Source organism: Lutra lutra, chromosome 2 (genome assembly GCF_902655055.1).
Source record: "Lutra lutra chromosome 2, mLutLut1.2, whole genome shotgun sequence".
Taxonomy (NCBI): domain Eukaryota; kingdom Metazoa; phylum Chordata; class Mammalia; order Carnivora; family Mustelidae; genus Lutra; species Lutra lutra.
The window spans coordinates 119,854,565-119,874,129 of NC_062279.1; the positions used below are offsets into that span (position 1 = coordinate 119,854,565).

Below are 19,565 nucleotides of genomic sequence, written 5' to 3' on the forward strand. Positions count from 1 at the left end.
AGTTCCCAGAAGATTTTATCTCTATCACACCATATCAGAGTGGGGAAGGAAGTGGTTGGAGATGCTCCAAATGACCTTGTTTTTCAAGTTAGATGCTAACTTATTTTGTTTTACTTTGAAACCAGCTACAGAAGAAAGACATAGAAGGATACTCTGGGTGAGTCACTGCATGCTTTCTGGATGTTCAGGGTTAACGTTAAAATGGGAGTATAGGAATCTGGTTTCTAGTCTTGTTGGGCCTCAATTTCTTCATCTGTAAAATGAAGTAGTAGAAATAGATGATCTCTAAGAGGGGTTGGTAAAGTATTGGAAGAGATCCTGAATGGTTTCAGGTCCACCAAACCATTAAATCATATACAAAACTAAGTGTGTGTGTGTGTGTGTGTGTGTGTGTGTGTGTGCGCGCGCGTTGAATGCACCTGGACCTCCCAATCTATTAAGAACCATTAAGCTGATTTCAAACTGTAAAGTTCACCTAAGTGATTTTTTTTTAAAGATTTTTTTTTTTTTTTTATTTGACAGAGAGAGAGCACAAGCAGGCAGAGAGGCAGGCAGAGAGAGAGGAGGAAGCAGGCTCCCTGCTGAGCAGAGAGCCCGATGCGGGGCTCGATCTCAGGACCCTGAGATCATGACCTGAGCCGAAGGCAGTGGCTTAACCCACTGAGCCACCCAGGCGCCCCAGTGATTTTTTTTTAAATTTTTATTTCTTTTCAGCATAACAGTATTCATTGTTTTTGCACCACACCCAGTGCTCCATGCAATCCGTGCCCTCTCTAGTACCCACCACCTGGTTAAGTGATTTTTTTTTTTAATTGAAGTTACCTCATTTGGCTTTCTGAGATAATAAAATCATAACTTTCTCAATGGTACTCTAATGAAAATAAGAAATGGATATATCCTTTCCAGCACATACTCTTTAAAGCCTGCACATTTAAAAAATTAATCTAGACATTGTGAAGGAATTTAACCAATAAAATCATCTGCTATAATTTTTTTATAGATTCTGGATAGTTTTAGATTAAAAAACTACAGGGCTTATCATTACAATTGATTAATGATCTTAAAGCCCCAGGTTTGTGTGTGCATGAAAACCTAAAGCATTCTGTGTTTTTGAAAATAACTAAACATAATTTTTTTTTCTTACAAGTTTCAAGTTCTCAGTTATAGGTTATGCATCCTTTCTTAAAATCTGAAATGGCCTTTAAGAGTAAGTTGGTTTGCAATAATAAATAAGACAAAAAAATTTATTTCCTTTAGGAAAGTGACCCACAAGTGACTCCGCCCCCCCTGCCAAGAATTAGTGATTTATATCCTGGTAAGTATTTTGGAATCTGGGCAATTCTACTCCTTATCTGTTTCTACTATGAGAACTTTATTTTTATTTCTCTGGTCTTCAGTTTCTTTTGCACCTGAAAGATAAAGATTGTGACCTTGAACTAAATGTCCTCAAAGATTTTCTTTCCTCCATGATCCTGTGGCTATCCTTGGGATACTAAACGTTCTGTTCTCAAAACAGCTGTCCTAGGATTTTAACAAACACAAGGTGGTGCTTCCATATTAGCAACTTTCTGTTTCTTTGTTAATTAAGAACAAGTTTCTCTTTCTTGTCTCCAGTTCACCTGAGTGCTCCTAAAAATCTAACACATTAGTAAATGAGATCTTTATTTTTAATAGGTTTTTCCCTTTCTTTACGAGTGACAGAAGTTTCACAGTGTGTACTTAATTTTCCTGTAAGTTCTAAAAGGCAAATTTCACTGGGGCCATGAAAGAATTCTCAAATTTATCCAGACTACATGGAGACCACCATCACAGCGGGCTGAAAGGTAAGAGCTTGGTTAAATTGACTTGGCTGGGTTCCCAGGGGTCCATAGGCATTAAGCAATATCTGAGAGTAAGTCCATCCTCTTCAGAAGCTGCAATAACTCTTTGATCCTCTGTCGTTCCATTTAGCACACTGCTCTATAAAAACATATTTGCGAGTAACAGGAGAAAGTCAGTTCTCCTTTCAAATGCACCCCGTTTATAGCTTAGGATGTAGCATCTCTGGAATGTTGTCAATTTTAAGTTCTCCCTCCAGGTTGATTGGCTACATGGCCACTAGGCACGTGTCTTTTTTTTTTTTTTCCTTTTTTAACATTCTTTTGGGTACCGTTACTGTTTTATATGGATGTGATCAATTTTCTTTTGATATCATAACCTAGAGGAGTTGGATGATGGATTTTTAGGGGACATGTTTTATCCTCAGATTATCAGAGGACCTTTCAAAATGACCACCATGTACACTACCTCAGCCATAGCGATCCTCCCTGCCAGAGGAATGCTGTTGACACATGCCTGCCACATGGAGGCTGGTGCCAGTAAGTGGGGGACAGTGGAGAGGTCAAGAGGTTGCATCTGTCCCTACCTGTAGTTACAGGAGCACTTTATAATTTCAGAATCATATGATTCTACAAAAGACAATGTCTTATAATAATAGCAAGTATCTTCTAATGTCATCTTACCCAAATCTGTCACCACCCAATTTATAGATGGGCAAGAGGGACAGTGGGAGTTAACAGATCTGCTAAAGTTATATAGCTCACGTGACCACAAATTCTACACTCTTCTGAATCCTGATCTAATGTTCTCATGACAGCTCATGTATAGAACCGTGGAGAATGAAATGATCTAAAGGTGCTCTTGGCGCCATCTTTGCTAAATGGTTTCCGTTATTATTTGCCTAAATTTTAATTATGCTGAAATTACTTTCTAAAAATTCGTGAAAAATCAAAGTATCAGACTGTTAATGTTATCAAAACAGTAGCTTCTGTTGTCTCCTCATTACCAAATAAAGTCCTAACTGGTGGTTGTTAGATCACTTCAGATAGACATTAAAATCATTATCTTGCTAATATTCAAGCAGATGAAAAATACTTGGGATATCCCAACTTTGTACTTAAAATAGATGCTTATTTTTAAAATAAATGTAATATATTTTAGGCTGTTGAGAATGATCTGTTGAATCCTTGTTGAGCTACAGTGTTTGACTTTGTCTATTCTTTTTTTTTTTTTTTGCTTATTCTTTTAAAACAAGTCTGTTGGAACTCTCTCAGCAATCATGACACCTGGCTCCAAATCAGTGTCCGAAAGCAAACTGTGTCTCTAATGCCACAGTAACTTTGGAGAGATGCAGCATGCTATCTTAACTATTACAACGAAGGTTGATTCTGGTGCCAAATTATATAAAGGCGCAGTTTTTGAACAGAATAGAAATTGAATACACCATGGTAGCTGCTTGGGAAAATGAACAGTATATAATCTAATATCTTTAATTTTATGTACATGAATATAATGTATGTCAACTTTGTACATGAGATACATACAGTATTTAAACTTTTTACTCAACAGATAAGAATTTACAATAGCAATATAATTGACTAGAGGGCTGTCCACTTAATTATATACTTAGATTAGATCTGTACTTTAACAGGAAAAGAATTTAATAGTTTACAATCATAGAAACACTGACATTTAAAACAAGACTTTATAAAATAATTTATATATATCCTAGCATCTATAGAGAGGAATGATTTGCATTTGTGGATGTGTGCAATGAATGGCATGTTTTAAATTTTCAGGTAATAAAATAATTTAGAAGCAGTTCATGCAGTGGTCAAAGCAAGGGATGTCAGTTCCTTCCAGATGCCCTCTCTGACAGCAACGGGCAGCAGACACACACTAGGTACCACTGAGGCACACTAGAACAAGACTCCTCAACAGTTACTCCTATAAACACCAATATACACAAGTTGATATCCTTCCGTCCACAGTCCAAGGACTGGTCGTCACTTCACTCAGCCATGGGAGTAGTCAGTTTATACTTAAAGTGATTCCATGTCTCTCCTGCAGGTCTATGTAATAGCATCTCGCCATACAAGGTAACTAACAGAACTTCCTGGTTTTCACGACTTTACTCTGGTACTTCACCGAGTGGCCCCCGTGTCCTATGACATATACATCCAGCAGGTAAGACTTTCCGGGCAGAAGCCCCTTAATTGTTTCCGTGGTCACTGCTTTCTGTAGGTTTTGACTGTGGAAATATTTACAGAGGACTTTTTCCGATTTCTTCCTCGTGTCTGGTCCTAGGCATTGGTTTTGCTCTCTTCTCTTCTGGTCTTCATTGTAGCTATCGTCCACTTCCTTTTTGTAGATGCAGAACTTGTTCCTCTCCTGAGTGCCCAGCCACGCCACGGTGGCCGAGGAGCAGGTGCGGAGCTTGTCGAAGGCTTTGATTCTCGTGTCTTCAGGAAGAGAGGGGAATGGCTGCTTGCTCGGCCTCGTGGTGGCCAGGATCTTCAACATTGACGCCCCTTTCTTGTGTCCTTTCAGTCGGATGACATACTTCGCTTTGGGCTTTCCTCGAAGCTGAAACTGCCGAATGCCTTCCACATTCTGAGACAAGAGAAGTTTCCCATCCCTTCTCACTTGGATCTGAATAGCGTCCAGACAGGAGTGAATAAAGAAAGTGACTTTTTGGTGAGAAGAGACCGGTGCAAAGCGTAAAAACTTCGCTCCCTTCCGTTTGACGAATACATCCGACACTTTACCGTCTTTTAGCTCAACTGTCTTCTGTTTTGCTTCCTCCTTGGTCCTGGCAAAGGTGCCCACGTATGCTGTACTCGTGTTGCTGTTGCTGTTGGCCACGAAGACATCGAAGTAGTACTGCGTGTCGGGCTTCAGATCCGAGACGGTGAAGATGTTCTTGTTCCCGATGCAGATTTTCTGAATGTCGACCTTGGGCCTCCAGTACACATGCCGCCCCAGTTTTGGAGCAGGCTTTGCTAGGAAGCTGCGTTCTTTACCCAGATTCTCTGAAGGAAACCCAAAATGGGCAAAGTCAAAGGGGCTGAAGTCCAGACCGGGTTTTGGAGCCATCATAAAAGCATCGTCTGCACTCAGTTTGGCTTCTACCGCACAGAGACTTTTGAAATTGTGCTCCTTGTTGATGACCACACAGTACTGAATGGGTTGTTTCAGCAAGGAGGCTGTGGGGCTCGGTTTCCAGGCCAGAGTGACTGTGGTGCGTCCCAGGGAGGTCACATCCACCCTTGGATCATAAGGTAATTCGGGGTAGGGCTGATCAGACTCCGGGGTTGTGGTGGCATAGACTTTGAAATGCGTATCTTTCTCTGTTGAAAGCAGCTCCAACTGGTATAAACCAGATGGGGAACTAGAAGATATGAAATACTCCACATCATTGCCTTTGTAGGAGAATAATTCCGTGCTTTCCTCATGAATGATCTGCTGCCTCTGCTGCTCCAGAGGCTCGGGCTCACCTAGAAGACAGGAGAGAAACACAAGCTACGGGTCAGGGTATGCACTGTGGCGTGCCGACCTTAGATTCTGTTTTTAAGATGATCTTTTTGCGCTGTTATAAAAATAATAATGTGGGGTGTGCCTTGGTGGCTTGCTTAGTGAAGCATCCCACTCTTGAGTTCTTCTCAGGTCATGATCTCAGGGTTGTGGGACTGAGCCCCAAGTCAGGCTCCGTGCTCAGCGGAGTCTGCTTGGGAGTCTCTCTTCCTCTCCCTCTGACCCTCTCCCCACTTGCTCTCTCTCTCTCTAAAATAAATACGTCAATCAATCTTAAAAAAAATTATGATGTTCCCAGTAGGTAATTGGGAAATAGAGGAAAAGAACAAGATAAAAAAATCATCCATTAACTCATGATCCCAAGACAGTCCTTCATTAATATTTTGATTCATTGCCACTCAGTCCTTTACATGTTTTTATGCAATTGATATTATTCTTTTTCTTCATTCTTTATAGCTTAATAACACTTATTCTCATACATATATGTTCCCAAATGAGCCTCCATTTTAAATCCTGTCTTCCTCACTTAAAATTATTATTTTATAATAAATTAAATTATTATTTTATAAAATAAATTATTATTTTACAATAAAATTTATAATAAAATAATAATTTTGTAAAAAAACAGTATTTTCATAAATATATAAATAATACTGTTGGGCAATTTTTGACCATTTAAGGTAGTACCATGTATATATGTGTGTATCTATCTATCTATATGTATATGTATATGTATATATGTATATATCTATATCTATCTTTCTATATATACACACACACACATACATACATGTTGGCTTTTCTGAATTTAAATTTAGGCTTCAGAATTGACTGTAATTACTGAAAGTTTTAGGTCAAAGACTGTAAGCCTTTGAAAGATTAATCCCTACCATTAATCTGCTTATCAAAAGGATTTGATTGCATTTTGATTGCAATTTGATTGCATTTTGATGGCCATCTATTTCACTAGTTTTATTCTTGTTACCAGGACTGGACAGTCTCTCATTAAAACATAGAATATGAAGTACCAGTAAGAGGACCTAATTTTCAGTGTAGAGAACATATGCCTAGGAATAATAGAAGGAAAGTATTAAAACCAAACTAATTTTTTCTATCTTTTTATTCTTAATATCAGATACCGCATAGACACCAGATAAGCTTAGACACCAGGACCTGGTGGAGGATTGGGTAGCCAGTGTGGGAATGCACCCTGTTCAGCTTATTACTGCAAATTGAGTGAGGGATGTAGAATTTCACAGTCCCAAACCAGGAGATGAACGATCTCATGCCGTTATTTATTCTCAATCTCCCATGATGACATACTTTCCTAGTTACAACTCTGTCATCTCATCGCTATGAGCAGCACATCTAGCTTGCATCCTTTGTGTGGCATCAGTCACAAAGACTTCACCTTTATGCTGTGATGCCTTCACCCCTTGAAGGAAGCAGGTCACCCCAGAGCCTCATATAGATTCTTCTCACTTCCCTGTATCTTGGTATTTGCTTTCCACAATCTGTATCTTCTTTAAATGCCTAACATACCCTTCCTACTGACTTTCTTGTCATCCTGGCTTTTCAATGGCACTCAAAGCCTTTTTACTCCTCTTTTCGGTGCCACCATTTACTCCCCAGAGATCTTGGCTGCATACCAGAATCACCTAGGGAGAGATTTTAATAGTCCCAATGTCCAGATCATACTCCAGGACAATTAAAACCTTTAAGGGTGGGATCCAGGCATCAGTAGTTTCTAAAGCACCCAGTGCTGATTCCAATCTTTGCGTGAGATTGCAAACCACAGCTAGAGAGCCTAGTCCAAACCTTTCCATTTTCCTCACCCCTTCAGGCTCCGAGTCTGTCGCTCTTAACTGTCAAGTGGTTTTGACAGTGTCAAGATCACTGTCATTCAGTGCCATCCCCACTGCAAAATCTCCAGTGTCTTCCCCTATGCATACGCGCTTCTTTTTCTTACAGACAGAAGGCTGTCTATGTCATGGGTCTTTTAGTTATCCATTCAGGGGTCCAGGGCCAGACTTAACATGCTGCTTACCCGAGCCTTCCCCGCTTGTGTCTTCTGGAAGCTCTTGGAGACTCAGTTTCCATTCTAAAGGTGCATCACAGGGAGTCACTGTGACTGATAATGGAGTATTGTCTTCTTCAACCACAAAGAAATACCTGTGGGGAAGTGGACCAGTTGAGACTGAGATCATTGGTTCTAGGACTTATCAAAAGTCACTGGAAAAATCACTGGTTTTCTTTTTATTCACTTAATATACCTACTCTGACCCTTTATGGAAAATACCACCTTCCTACCCATGAAGCTCTCTTTCACACTTCTTCATTTGTCTTCAAAGCACTTATCACTACCTGACATATTACATATTTCTTTGTTTACCTTTTTATTTTTCCATCTCCTCTAACTAGAATGAAAGATGTAAGAGGGATGGGCATTTGGTTCATTGATGAAGACTTAGAGACTAAAATAATTCCCAATAAATACTTGTAGAATGAATTGATGAGTAAATTTAGACTTCAGCTTTTTGGGGAAAAGTCCTTAATTGTTTGCAGAGTCTAAAACTTCCTCAATGGTGGGGCCCCTGCCTACCTCACTGGCCTTTCATCTTCCGTGCTTGAACCACATGGGCCTCTCCTAGTTTCCTAGAATCCGCCCTATGTTGGAACCTCTGGGATGTTGTTTCATATGCCTGAAATGCACCCCTTTGCCCTTACTCATGTCACCTCTGAATTCAGGGCTGCCTTTTCTGACTCCTAATTCTGGGTCAGGTTCTCGTGCACTCTCAGTGTCCTGTACTTTTCTCCTGGGGTGCTTATTGAAATTTGTGACTATATATTTGTATTATTTGATTGTCATTTTCTCAACAAAGGCCCACTTAGGGTCCATTTGCCATGTCATTGTAGTCCCAGCATTTAGTACTGATTTCTACATGTAGTAAGTACTTGGTAAATATTTTTGAATGATCAATTATGAAATTAATGAATAGAACCCAAGAATCCTAACACCAACCCTATTGTTCCAGCTCTAGGAGCCTTACACCTCAAGTCTGTTCCTATCTAAAGACACCAAATCTGAATGGCACTATCAGTACTTTCTCCCCTCAACATTCAAATATGAATTAAAAGAAGAAGGGTGGGGGTCAGGCAGTAGAAGGACAAGACTCTATAAAAGTAAAAACAACTCATTCAGAAAATAATAAAGTTAGATGTCATCTAGACAAAATAACTGTACTATTTACTGGGTGGGAAGGTATATGTATCATATGCATCTTTCAAGACAGATGTCAGATGGCTTAATTTTCCAATTCAGTCTACTTTTGGAGAGTAGAATTTTGTTCCTTTGGCCAGGCTGCATTGGATATATTAACAATACACAAACAACTGAATCCATCTCTGTTACAAAGAAATAGGTACAACAAAATATTTTGTTTGGCATCATGTAAATAAAAAAGTGTTCAAAACTTCTAGGGTTTCATTTTTATGTTGGTAGCAGAGCCACCTGCTGAAGCAGAAATCAATGTGTCAGTTCATCTACTACCTTCTGTTCTCCTTTCAAACAAGGAAGTAGCTTATTTCCCAAAGTAACTGTGTCTTACTAACTTACATACAGGCCACAGGCAACCAATGACAAAACAATTCTTGCATTCCACAAGGTACTCATTATACATATAAAACAGCAGGGAGTCCCTCTAACTCAACGTTTTCATATGGAAGCACTTACGATTAGGGATAAAAGATAATCTGAATAAACTTTCACAATTTGACAAACATTTGTTGGTTGGCTACCATACCCAGAATTCAGAAGAGAACAGCAATCAGAGATAATAGGGCATGATGTATGTGCTCCAGATTATTTACTAGCTGGTGAGGCAGACAGAAATGCAATGAACAACTAAGAAAACATGGCCCCAAATTATAATGCCAAAGCTGAGGGATAAACATTCCATGAACCATTTAGCTTTTGGAACTTATGTGTAAACATAAGAATAATCAATGAAAAAAGCTATCCGCTACTGCTAAATTTTATCTGGAATTTCACCATTAGTTGTAATATCAACAATGTCTATGGGTGCCTCCCACTGCGTATTTCACTCCTAGAAATGATGTTTCTATTGTTGCTATAACTCTCAACTCAACGTGAGGTAACATTTCATCCCAATGTAGGTATCAAAGCCCCTGATCATTATTTGTGGGGAGAAAAAAGTCAAGTCAAGAAAGAATAAACAAGTATGTATCATTTTTTAAGGTCAAATATTTAGAACCATTATGTGAGCCCAATTTGCTGATGGAGTAAAGGTAAATGAACTGTGATAGTTTTTACTATAGTTTGGTTTAATATTCTCAGAACCTAAGAATATTGTTCAAAGAAATATTATCTTTTTTTTTTTTTTTTTTTAATTTAAGTAGGCTCCACACCCAGCATGAAGTCCAGTACAGGGCTAGAGCCCATGACCTTGAGACCAAGACCTGAGCTGATATCAAGAGTCCAATGCTTAACCAACTGAGCCACTCAGGCACCCCAGAAAAATTATCCTTATAATACAATGTAAACCCTTGAGGAATCATGTATTCATTTAATTTCATATTTTTTAGCTACTTAAGCTCTTTTTTATTGAGATACAACTGAAATATATTAATTTCAAATGAACAAAGTTATGATTTATGTATACACTGTGAAATGATCATCACAGTGAATCTATTTCCCCCTTGTAACTATAAAAAGTTACATAATATGCAATATAATATTACTGACTATAGTCACCATGCTGTACATTACATCCCCTCATTTTCTTTGGATTGATACTCAGAAGTGGAATTGCTGGATCATATGATAGTTCTATTTATAGATATTTGAGGGACCTATTACTGTTTTCCATAATGGTTGTACCAATTTGCTTTTCCATCAACACTGCACGAGGATTCCTGTTTCTCCACATTCTTGCCAATATTTGTTATCTCTTGTCTTTTTGATAATAATCATTCCGAAGGGTGTGAGGTGGCATCTCATTATGGTTTTGCTTTGCATTTGCCTGATGATGAGTGATGTTGAGCATCTTTTCATGTACCTCTTGGCCATATGTATGTCTTCTTTGGAAAAGGTCTATTCATATCCTCTGCCCATTTTTAAAGCAAGTTAGTTGTGTTTTTAAGTTGTATGTATTCTTTATTTAATTTGGATTTTAACCCCTTATTAGATGTATGATTTGCAAATATCTTCTCCCATTCAGTAGGTTGCATTTTATTTTGTTAATGATTTCCTTCACTATGCAAAACTTTTTGGCTTGATGTAGTTCCACTTGTTTATTTTTGCTTTTGTTGCCCTTGCCTTTGGAGACCGATTCAAAACCAACCAACCAACCAACCAACCAACCCACCCATCCAAACAAACCGAGAAAAATAAAAAGAACCCAGAACACTGCTAAGACCAATATCAAGGAGCTTACTGCCTGTGTTTGGTTTAGTGGTCTGGTTTCATTCTTGGGCACATGGCTGTCCAGTTTTCCCAACAACATTGTTTTAAACAAACTGTCCTTTTCCCATTGTATATTCTTGGCTCCTTTGTCATGAATTAATTGACCATGTGTTCATGGTTTATTTCCAGGCTGTCTTTTCTGCTCCATGGATCCATGTATCTGCCTTTATGCCAATACCATACTGTTTTGATTACTATACCTTTGTAGTACATTTCAAAATCAGGAAACATAGCATCTCTAGCTTTGTCCTTCTTTCTCAAGATTGCTTTGGTTTTCAGGGATTTTGTGCTTCCAGACAAATTTTAGAATTATTTGTTCTAATTCTGTGAAAAACGTCATTGGAGTTTTGATAGGGATTTCACAGAATCTGTAGTTTGCTTTGGGTAGTATGGACATTTTGACAATATTAATTCTTCCAATTCATGAACACAGAGTATCTTTCCATTTATTTGTGTCTTCTTCACTTTCTTTCATCAATGTCAGTTTTCAGTATACAGGTCTTCTACCTCCTTGGTTATTAAATTTATTCCTAGGTATTCTGTTCTTTTTGATGCAACTGTAAACAGGATTGTTTTCATTAATTTCTTTCTGGTAGTTTATTATTGGTGTGTTAAAAAAACAATAGATTTTTGCATATTGATTTCTGTATCCTGCAAATTTAATAAATTTTTTTATTAGTTACAACAGTTTTTTGGTGGGAGCTTCAGGGTTTTCTATATATAAAATCATGTTGCCTGAAAACAGTGACAGTTTTACTTCTATCTTTCCAATCTGAACACCTTTTATATCATTTTCTTTCTAATTGGTTGGGCTAGGACTCCCAATACCATGACACTTATCAGTGGCAAGTGTGGGTATCCTTGTCTTGTCCTTGATCCTAGAGGATAAGCTTTCTTCTTTTCACCATTGAATGTCAAATTAGCTATAGGCTTGTCATATATGGCCTTTATCAAGTGGGGATACATTCCCTCTATACCTGCTTTGTGGAAAGTTTTTATCATAAATAGATGTTGAGTTAAAATGCTTTTTCTGCATCTATTGAGATGATTGTATGGTTTTTATCCTTCATTTGGTTAATGTGGTATCACAGTTATTGATTCGTGGATCTTGAATCATCTTGCATCCCTGGAATAAATCCAACTTGATGGTGGTGTATGATCTTTTTAATGTATTATTTGAATTTGGTCTGCTAATATTTTGTTGAGGGGTTTTGCATCTATGCTCATTAGGGATATTGGCCTGTAATTTTTGTTTGTTTGTGGTGTCCTTATATCTAGTTTCAGTGTCAGTGTAGTGTTGGGCTCATAAAATGAGGCCACAATTTTCTGAAATATTTTGAGGAGGATAAGTATTAGATCTTCTTTGAATATTTAGTAGAATTCACTAGTGAAGCCACCTGGTCCTGCACTTTTGTTTGTTGGGACTAGCAATCTTCTTGTTAGTAATTGGTTTATTCATATTTTCTATTTCCTCATGATTCAGTCTTAAAGAGTATATGTTTCTGGGGATTTATCCACTTTTTTCCTGGTTTGTCCAATTTACTGGCATATAGTTCTTCATATTAATCTCATAGTAGGTCCTTTGTATCTTTTTGGTATCAATTATAACTTACTCTCATTTATTCCTGATTTTGAGTCTTCTCTTTTTTTCTTAGTGAGTGGAGCTAAAAGTTTATCAATTCTGTTTATTTTTTCAAAGAAGAAGCTCTTAGTTTCATTGATTTTTTTCCTATTGTCTCTTTAGTCTCTATCTTATTTATTTCCACTTTGATGTTTATTATTTTCTTCCTTCTTTTAACTTTGGGACTCATTTATTCCTATTTTCCTAGTTCCTTTAGGTATCAAATTTTAATTATTTGAGATTTTTCTGATTTCTTGAGCCAGTCCTATATCACTAAAAACTTCTCTCTTACAACTGCTTTTGCTGTGTCCCATAAATTTTGGTGTGTGACTTTCACACTTTCATTTGTCTCAAGATTTTTTTTTTGTTGTTGTTGTTGTTTTAATTTTTTTTTAAGATTTATTGATTTATTTATTTGACAGACAGAGATTACAAGTAGGCAGAGAGGCAGGCAGAGGGAGAGAGAGGAGAAAGCAGGCTCCCTGCTGAGCAGAGAGCCCGATGCGGGGCTCGATCCCAGGACTCTGGGATCATGACCTGAGCCGAAGGCAGAGGCTTTAACCCACTGAGCCACCCAGGCGCCCCTCAAGGTTTTTTTTTTTTTTTAATTTTTTCATTGACCTATTGGTTGTTCAGTAGCATGTTTTTAAATCTCCACATATTTGTGATTGATTTCTCGTTACATACAATTATGTTCTAAAAGATGTTTGGTGTAATTTCAATCTTTTTAAATTTATTGAGACTTTTTTTGTGTCCTAACATATTATTGATCCTGGAGAATGTTCTATGTGCACTTGAGAAAAATGTATATTCTGCTGCTTATGGGTGGCATGTTCTGTATATATCTAGTAAATGGGCTAATGTTTCACTTAAGGCCATGTTTCCACATTGATATTAATATTCTGTCTGGATGAAGCACCCATTGATGAATATGGGGTACTAATTCCCCTTCTATAGTTGTATTGCTCTCAATTTCTCCCTTTAAGTCTGTTAATATTTGTTTATATGTTTAGGTGCTCCTAATCTATATTGGGTATATAAATACCTACAAATGTTAACAAAATTTAAAAAAATATATTTACAAATGTTATATCTTCTCGCCGGATGACCCCTAATCATTATGTAATGCCCGTCTTTGTCTTTTATTATAGTCTTTTGTTTTAAAGCTATTTTGTCTGATATAATAGCTACCTCAACTTTTTTTGGTTTCTATTTGCATGGAACATCTTTTCCCAGCCCTTTTACTTTCAATCTGTGTGTGTCCTTACATCTAAAGTGAATCTCTTGTCAGGGAGCATATGGAATTAAATCCATTCAGCCACTCCATGCCTTTTGATTGGAGAATTTAGTCCATTTATGTTTAAATTATAGGTAGGTGTATACTGCTGCTGCCATTTTGTTAATCATTTTATCGTTCCCTTCTGTTCTTTCTCTTTCTGTTGCTTTCTTCCCTTGTGGTTTGATGGCTTTCTTTAGTGTTATGTTTAGATTCCATTCTCATTATCTTTTTGTATATGCCATAGGTTTTTGCTTTGTTGTCACCATGAGACTTACAAATATAAGCCTATATGTATATATACCAGTCTATTTTAATTTGGTAACAAGTTAAGTATGAACACATTCTGAAACCTTACATTTTTACTTCCTAGTTCCACATTTTATACTTCTGGTGTCACATTTTACATCACTTTGTGTATGTACTCCAACTAATTGTTGTAGTTTTAGTTATTTTTTACTACTTTTGCCTTTTAATCTTCATGCTAACCTTTTAAGTGATTAGTTCACTACCTTTAATATATATTTACCTTTACGAGGGAAATTTTTACTTTCATATGTTTTCTTGGTATTGGTTAGTCCCCTTTTCAACTTAAGACATCTTTTTAACATTTCTGACAAGGCTGGTTTAGTGGTGGTGAACTCCTTTAGTTTTTGCTTGTCTGGAAAACTCTTTATCTTTCTTTAATTCTGAAAATCTTGCTAGGTGAGTAGTCATGGTTGGAGGTATTTTTGCTTTCAGCACTTTGAATATATCATGTCACTCTTTTCTGGCCTGCAAAATTTCTGCTGAAAAATCTGCTGATCATCTTGTGGAGGTTCCCTTATTTGTAACAAGTTTTCCTCTTGGTTTTAAGATTTTCTATTTATCTTTGAATTTTGACATTTTAATGTAATATATCTTAGTGTGGATCTCTTTAGGTTCATCTTATTTTGAACTCTAGGCTTCCTGAACATGGATAGTTTCATCTTGTTCTGGAGTTTCATCTTGGAGTTTCAACATGGAGTTTCATCTTGTTCTTCATTTAGAATATATTCCTTTGTTTGTTTGTTTGTTTTCATTTTGTTCAACTCTCTATGTTGGTTTCTATGCATTAGGTGAAAGAACTATCTCTCCCAGTCTTGAAGGATTGATTATAGGAAGCCTGGGGGTGTCTCAGTCTTAGTCTCTGCAGCATCCTGGTGGGGAGAGTCTGCCAAGAACTGTGTCCCTAATTATTTCAATCCTGGGGGCTCAGAAATGTAACCACCCTGGGCATCAGAGCCAGGAATCCCTTGTGTGGCCTATGCATATATGCTGGCTTTGGTTGGGCTGTGGGGGTGTGCCAGGCTGGGGCAAGCCCATCTGTCAGGTTTACCAGTGTGGGCCATAGGAAAACCTAGATGTGGGCAAGCAGTGCTAATAAGGTAGAGGGAAAATGCAAAAATGATACTTGCTAGCACCTCCATGCCTTGAAAGAGTTCTAAGAGACCCCTGCCCTTCCAGCAGACACTTTAAGATTAGCCAATGAATCTCTTTTGTATGTAGTCTAGGCATTTTTCAACTTTTTGTGTTTGCACTGGGTCCTGGGGTAAGGAAGTCTGTACATATGCCCTTTAAGAGCAGAGTCTTAAGGAGCACCTGGGTGGCTTAGTTGGTTGAGTGTCCAACTCTTGGTTTTGGCTCAGTTCATGATCTCAGGTTGTGAGACAGAGCCCCGTGTTGGGCTCACACTCAATGGGGAGTCTGCATGAGATTCTTTCCCTCTGCACTACCCCCCAATTCTCTTGCTTTCTCTAAAATAATAAATAAACCTTTTAGAACAAAAAGAGTGGAGTCTTATTTTCTCATAGCCTTTTGGTTCTCCCAGGCATAAGCCAGATGTTTTGGGGGCTTGTCTCTTTGGTGTAGGTCCCAAGGGTTGGGATGCCTGATGTGGGGATCAAACTCCTTTCTCCTCAGAGATGTGCTCTGTATTTGTCAGAGTCTTCCTGTTTGTGAATTGCCACACCAAATGTAGGGTTTTTTGGCAAGATCATGCCTCTGCCTCTCCTATCCATCTCTATGTGGCCTTTTTATCCTTTGTGTGGAGAAACTGTTTAGTTTTCATGTCTACTTCAGAGAGAACTGTTCTATATGGAGCTGTAGTTTTGCTGTGTCAATGGGCAGAGGTGAGCTCAGGGTCTTCATATGCCCCTGTTTTGAACCCTGTTCTTGATTAATTTCATCTTAATCCTACAGAATCCTTCTTAGAAATTTCCTGCTATCCCAAAGACAAGAAAATAACCATTCTAAAATGTAAGAACTGCAAAAACTGCTCTCTCCATCCCAAAAGAGATCACAATCAGCAAGGATCAAACAACCTCTACTTAATGATTAGCAGTTGCATTGTCATTTTCTTTTCTTAGAGGAAAATAAGCAATACTATTCAGATATTGATTGCAAATTATCTAATCTAAGTCCAAATGTTTACTTTGATTTTTAGCATTCTTTATGAATTTATTGATAAGGAAAGCACTGCAGAGAGAATACCTTTTGGGTGTGTCTCTAAAGAGGTAACTGCTAATTTCAGCTCCATCTGGAATTACTGATGAATCATGAAAAAATGCCTTGTCCCGGATCTGCATCTGAAAAAGTTCCTCATCTCGAGTGGGTAACTTCTGAGTCCTTGAGCTGAGTGGTAATAGCAGCCACAGCAGACACCAGTGGAGAGGCACCATCCTGGGGCAACAGAAATGATTGCTTACATTAGTTCTGCAGGTAGACACTTGGGCAAGTTGCAGACTTTCTAAAGGGTTAAGAATATTTTAGCTTTGACAGAAAGTTAGAGTTGTAGTATGTATTTTGGATACATACATGGTCTTGAAGACAAATTTCCTGTTTTGTTTTGTTCCCAAAGTATTTCATGACGTTGATAAAAAATTCACTAACATTTCAGATATTAAAAAGATTTTGAAATGAATGGACTCTTGGTGTTTTAACTTCTCCAGATATTCAGAGAGAAAATCCCCACTTCAATATGGCAGAAGCCAATATGGTTCTTGTAGAAATGTGTATACAAACGTCTCAAAAATTGAACCATAGCATAAAGAGACACACAGACTCACTGAGAGCCAGAAAATTACCATTGCGCAATTACTTTTATGCTTCCTTGAGACTTGACTAAGGATTATACATGTATAGTATTATTTTTGTTTCTAAGATCAGATTTTCATAAATTAGAAGGTTTTAGAGATGATAAAGTTAATTTTGTTATAGGTTAAGTAATTTGTCCAAAATCACAAGATAGATTATTTGTTTATATCTAGTTATCATTCATTATTAGACTCTTCAACACAACACTTAAATGTAAACCTTAGTTATATTAGAAGTGGGCTTGGATTCCCACTCTCAGATCAAGTGAGACCACTGGAAAGTTGTAGAATAGGTTATTTGTCTTAACCTCCACCACAGATATATATTTACTACTCCAGCAGAGTATTTTCATTGAATTACATTTTGGCATTCAAACTGACTTTCATCAAAGATCCTATAGATAATTATGTATCACTCTCTACTGCACGTTGCTGTGGGAATATTGTCAAGGACACCATCTTCTACATGACTCAGTGTCCCTAACAGGAAGCCTCAGGTAGGCAAGTTCTTTTGATGTCAAGTACTGGTGAAAGGTCTTGCTTCCTCTGAGGGTTTTCCCTTATCTCTCTGGCAACGTACATCAGGGATTTCAAGCATTAAGGGAACAGTGTGTTTATACTTAAGTACTTTAAAGAGTGAGAAAGTCGAATGAAAATATCTGCAATAATTTGAAATGAAGTGAAAGCCAGTTTTATTTCTAAAGAGTCATTACTACAGCTCTGAGATCACCTCTACTTAAGCCATCATTTAACTGATTTTATCTTTCTTAGAGTGCTATCAAAAGTAGATTCATACAACTAAAAATATTTTTTGAAGGGAATAAACCTTTCTTTTTTATGATAATGTGAGAAGTAATTTTCTCAAACTGAGCTTACCCAAAAAGTAAACATAACTTCCTTTTTCAAAAAGGTGTTTGTTTTTTTTTTGCCATGTGTTTTGCAGTTTTCCATATAAGATATCTGCAGTAATTGAGAGTTACTACGTGCAAAATGAGGGGTTAAATTCACCAGCTGCATTATTGCATTTAAACTTCACAAAAACCTTTGTGAAGTAGGTACTATTCTCATGGAAGAGTAAACCTCCTTTTACATAAGCAGAGAAAGGTTATAAATCCAGGTGGATCTGACTGCAGAGGCCAAACATTTGTCCTCTGTAATATCTCTCAAGAAAGCCATCGTAATTTCTTACAAGAGGCTCTAATTCTCAATTGCATTGTAATTGAGTGTAAACTTGACTGAGAACTAAGAAATCTGACTTTTTTAGTTGCAGCACAGACTAGATCTGTATCTAAGGCAATGCACTTAACCAGTCCAGGTGGACCTCAGTTTTCTCAAGGGTTAAGGTGATAATCTCTAAAAACAAATGATGATTCTGAGACTGAATCCTCAATTCCTCCTCCCAACCAGCTAGCAGTTGAGGAATGAGACCAGGCCTTTTTCAGTTTCATTAAGTAATCTGAACCTCAGATATCCAGATAATAGTCAGAATAGAATCCAAGCAAAGTTGGGCATGGAAAGCAGGAGCTCATGTGAGTTACTAATAGCAGATGAAACTTATAACTATGAAAGATGGCGAGATGGATGAAAATCAAAACCCAGCGAACCCATTTGAAACAAACGCGGACATGGTTAACTAAATGGAATGAGACCTCTACTCACAACCCTTAATCCCTCCCCTCTGATGCCCTTCCTCCTGTTGCTAACAGAAGTGAGTAATCTGATATGCTAGAATTTGCTCAGGTGTCCCTGTTAAGAAATAATTATTATTTCAGCGTAATGGAATATATCCAGTTAACTCTGTAGCAGCATCCCCAAAATTTACCTCCTGAGAGCAGAAGAAGCCAGACGGTAAAATCTGTGTCTTTAGAAATGGTTAGAATTAGCCCTTCCATGCTTATTAGGAACTTAGACCAAATATGTGATGGCGGCACTTGGGTATGATATAGTCAGATGTATTTTCCCTAGAACCACACTCAGGCAGCTTTACCTCATTAGACTCTATGTTTGCCCAGAAAGTGGTCAGCTGCATGGTACCACGGGATGACCAAGCAGGACACGCTGACCAATGCCCCAGGATATTTGGGACATTTAGGTCAGCTCTAGAGTTAGGGAGGTAGCTAGTTATGATCGGTGGGGATCTTTCCAGCTTCCTCTTTTCCAGCCATCCATGAGAAGGACTTTCTCTTTATTAAATCAGCAAGTGATAAGAAATGAATTTTGAGTTAAAAACAGTATTAATAAGTTTTATTTTGTAAATGCTGCACTCTTCTAAGTGCTTGATATGTATTATCTCATATAATGCTAGCAACAACCCTATGATGTAGGCACTATGATTTTCTCATTTCAAAAATAATCAAACTGAGGCTTGGACAGGTAAGATCACATAGTGAATATAATACAATGCAAGAAATACAAACTATTTTTCATGAGCAAGTTAAATATGGAAAATAGGATTATTGTATATTCTCCACATCAGCTATTTTTTAATTTATAAATAAATAAATAAATAAATAAATAAATAATAGTGAACAGCTTCAGATGATGGGATTCTATAAAGTAGGTGTTGAAAGATAATTCTCCATGGGTCTCTGTGCTTGTTTTTGCCCATCTGGGAGCAGAGGAATTCACTGCCTTTGTTCTTCTACATTATCTTCTCAAGGATGCCTATGTAATGAAAAACCTTGGAAGATAAAGTTTCTGGAGCCAAGAGCATGCATG

The 19,565-nt window shown here is 37.6% G+C and overlaps 1 protein-coding gene across 1 annotated transcript in view; it reads right to left on the minus strand.

Moving 5' to 3' along the window:
* Positions 1-1,230: 1,230 nt before the first annotated feature.
* NDNF (neuron derived neurotrophic factor) overlaps positions 1,231-19,565 on the minus strand; it is a 42,507-nt gene continuing 24,172 nt past the window's right edge. Inside the window, exons 2-4 of the mRNA XM_047718344.1 lie at positions 16,246-16,434; positions 7,400-7,524; positions 1,231-5,315 (exon numbers count right to left, since the gene is read on the minus strand). Of these exons, the coding sequence (XP_047574300.1) occupies positions 3,922-5,315; positions 7,400-7,524; positions 16,246-16,433 (1,707 nt within the window). The 5' untranslated portion in view covers position 16,434 and the 3' untranslated portion in view covers positions 1,231-3,921. The remainder of the gene's footprint in view (positions 5,316-7,399; positions 7,525-16,245; positions 16,435-19,565) is intronic.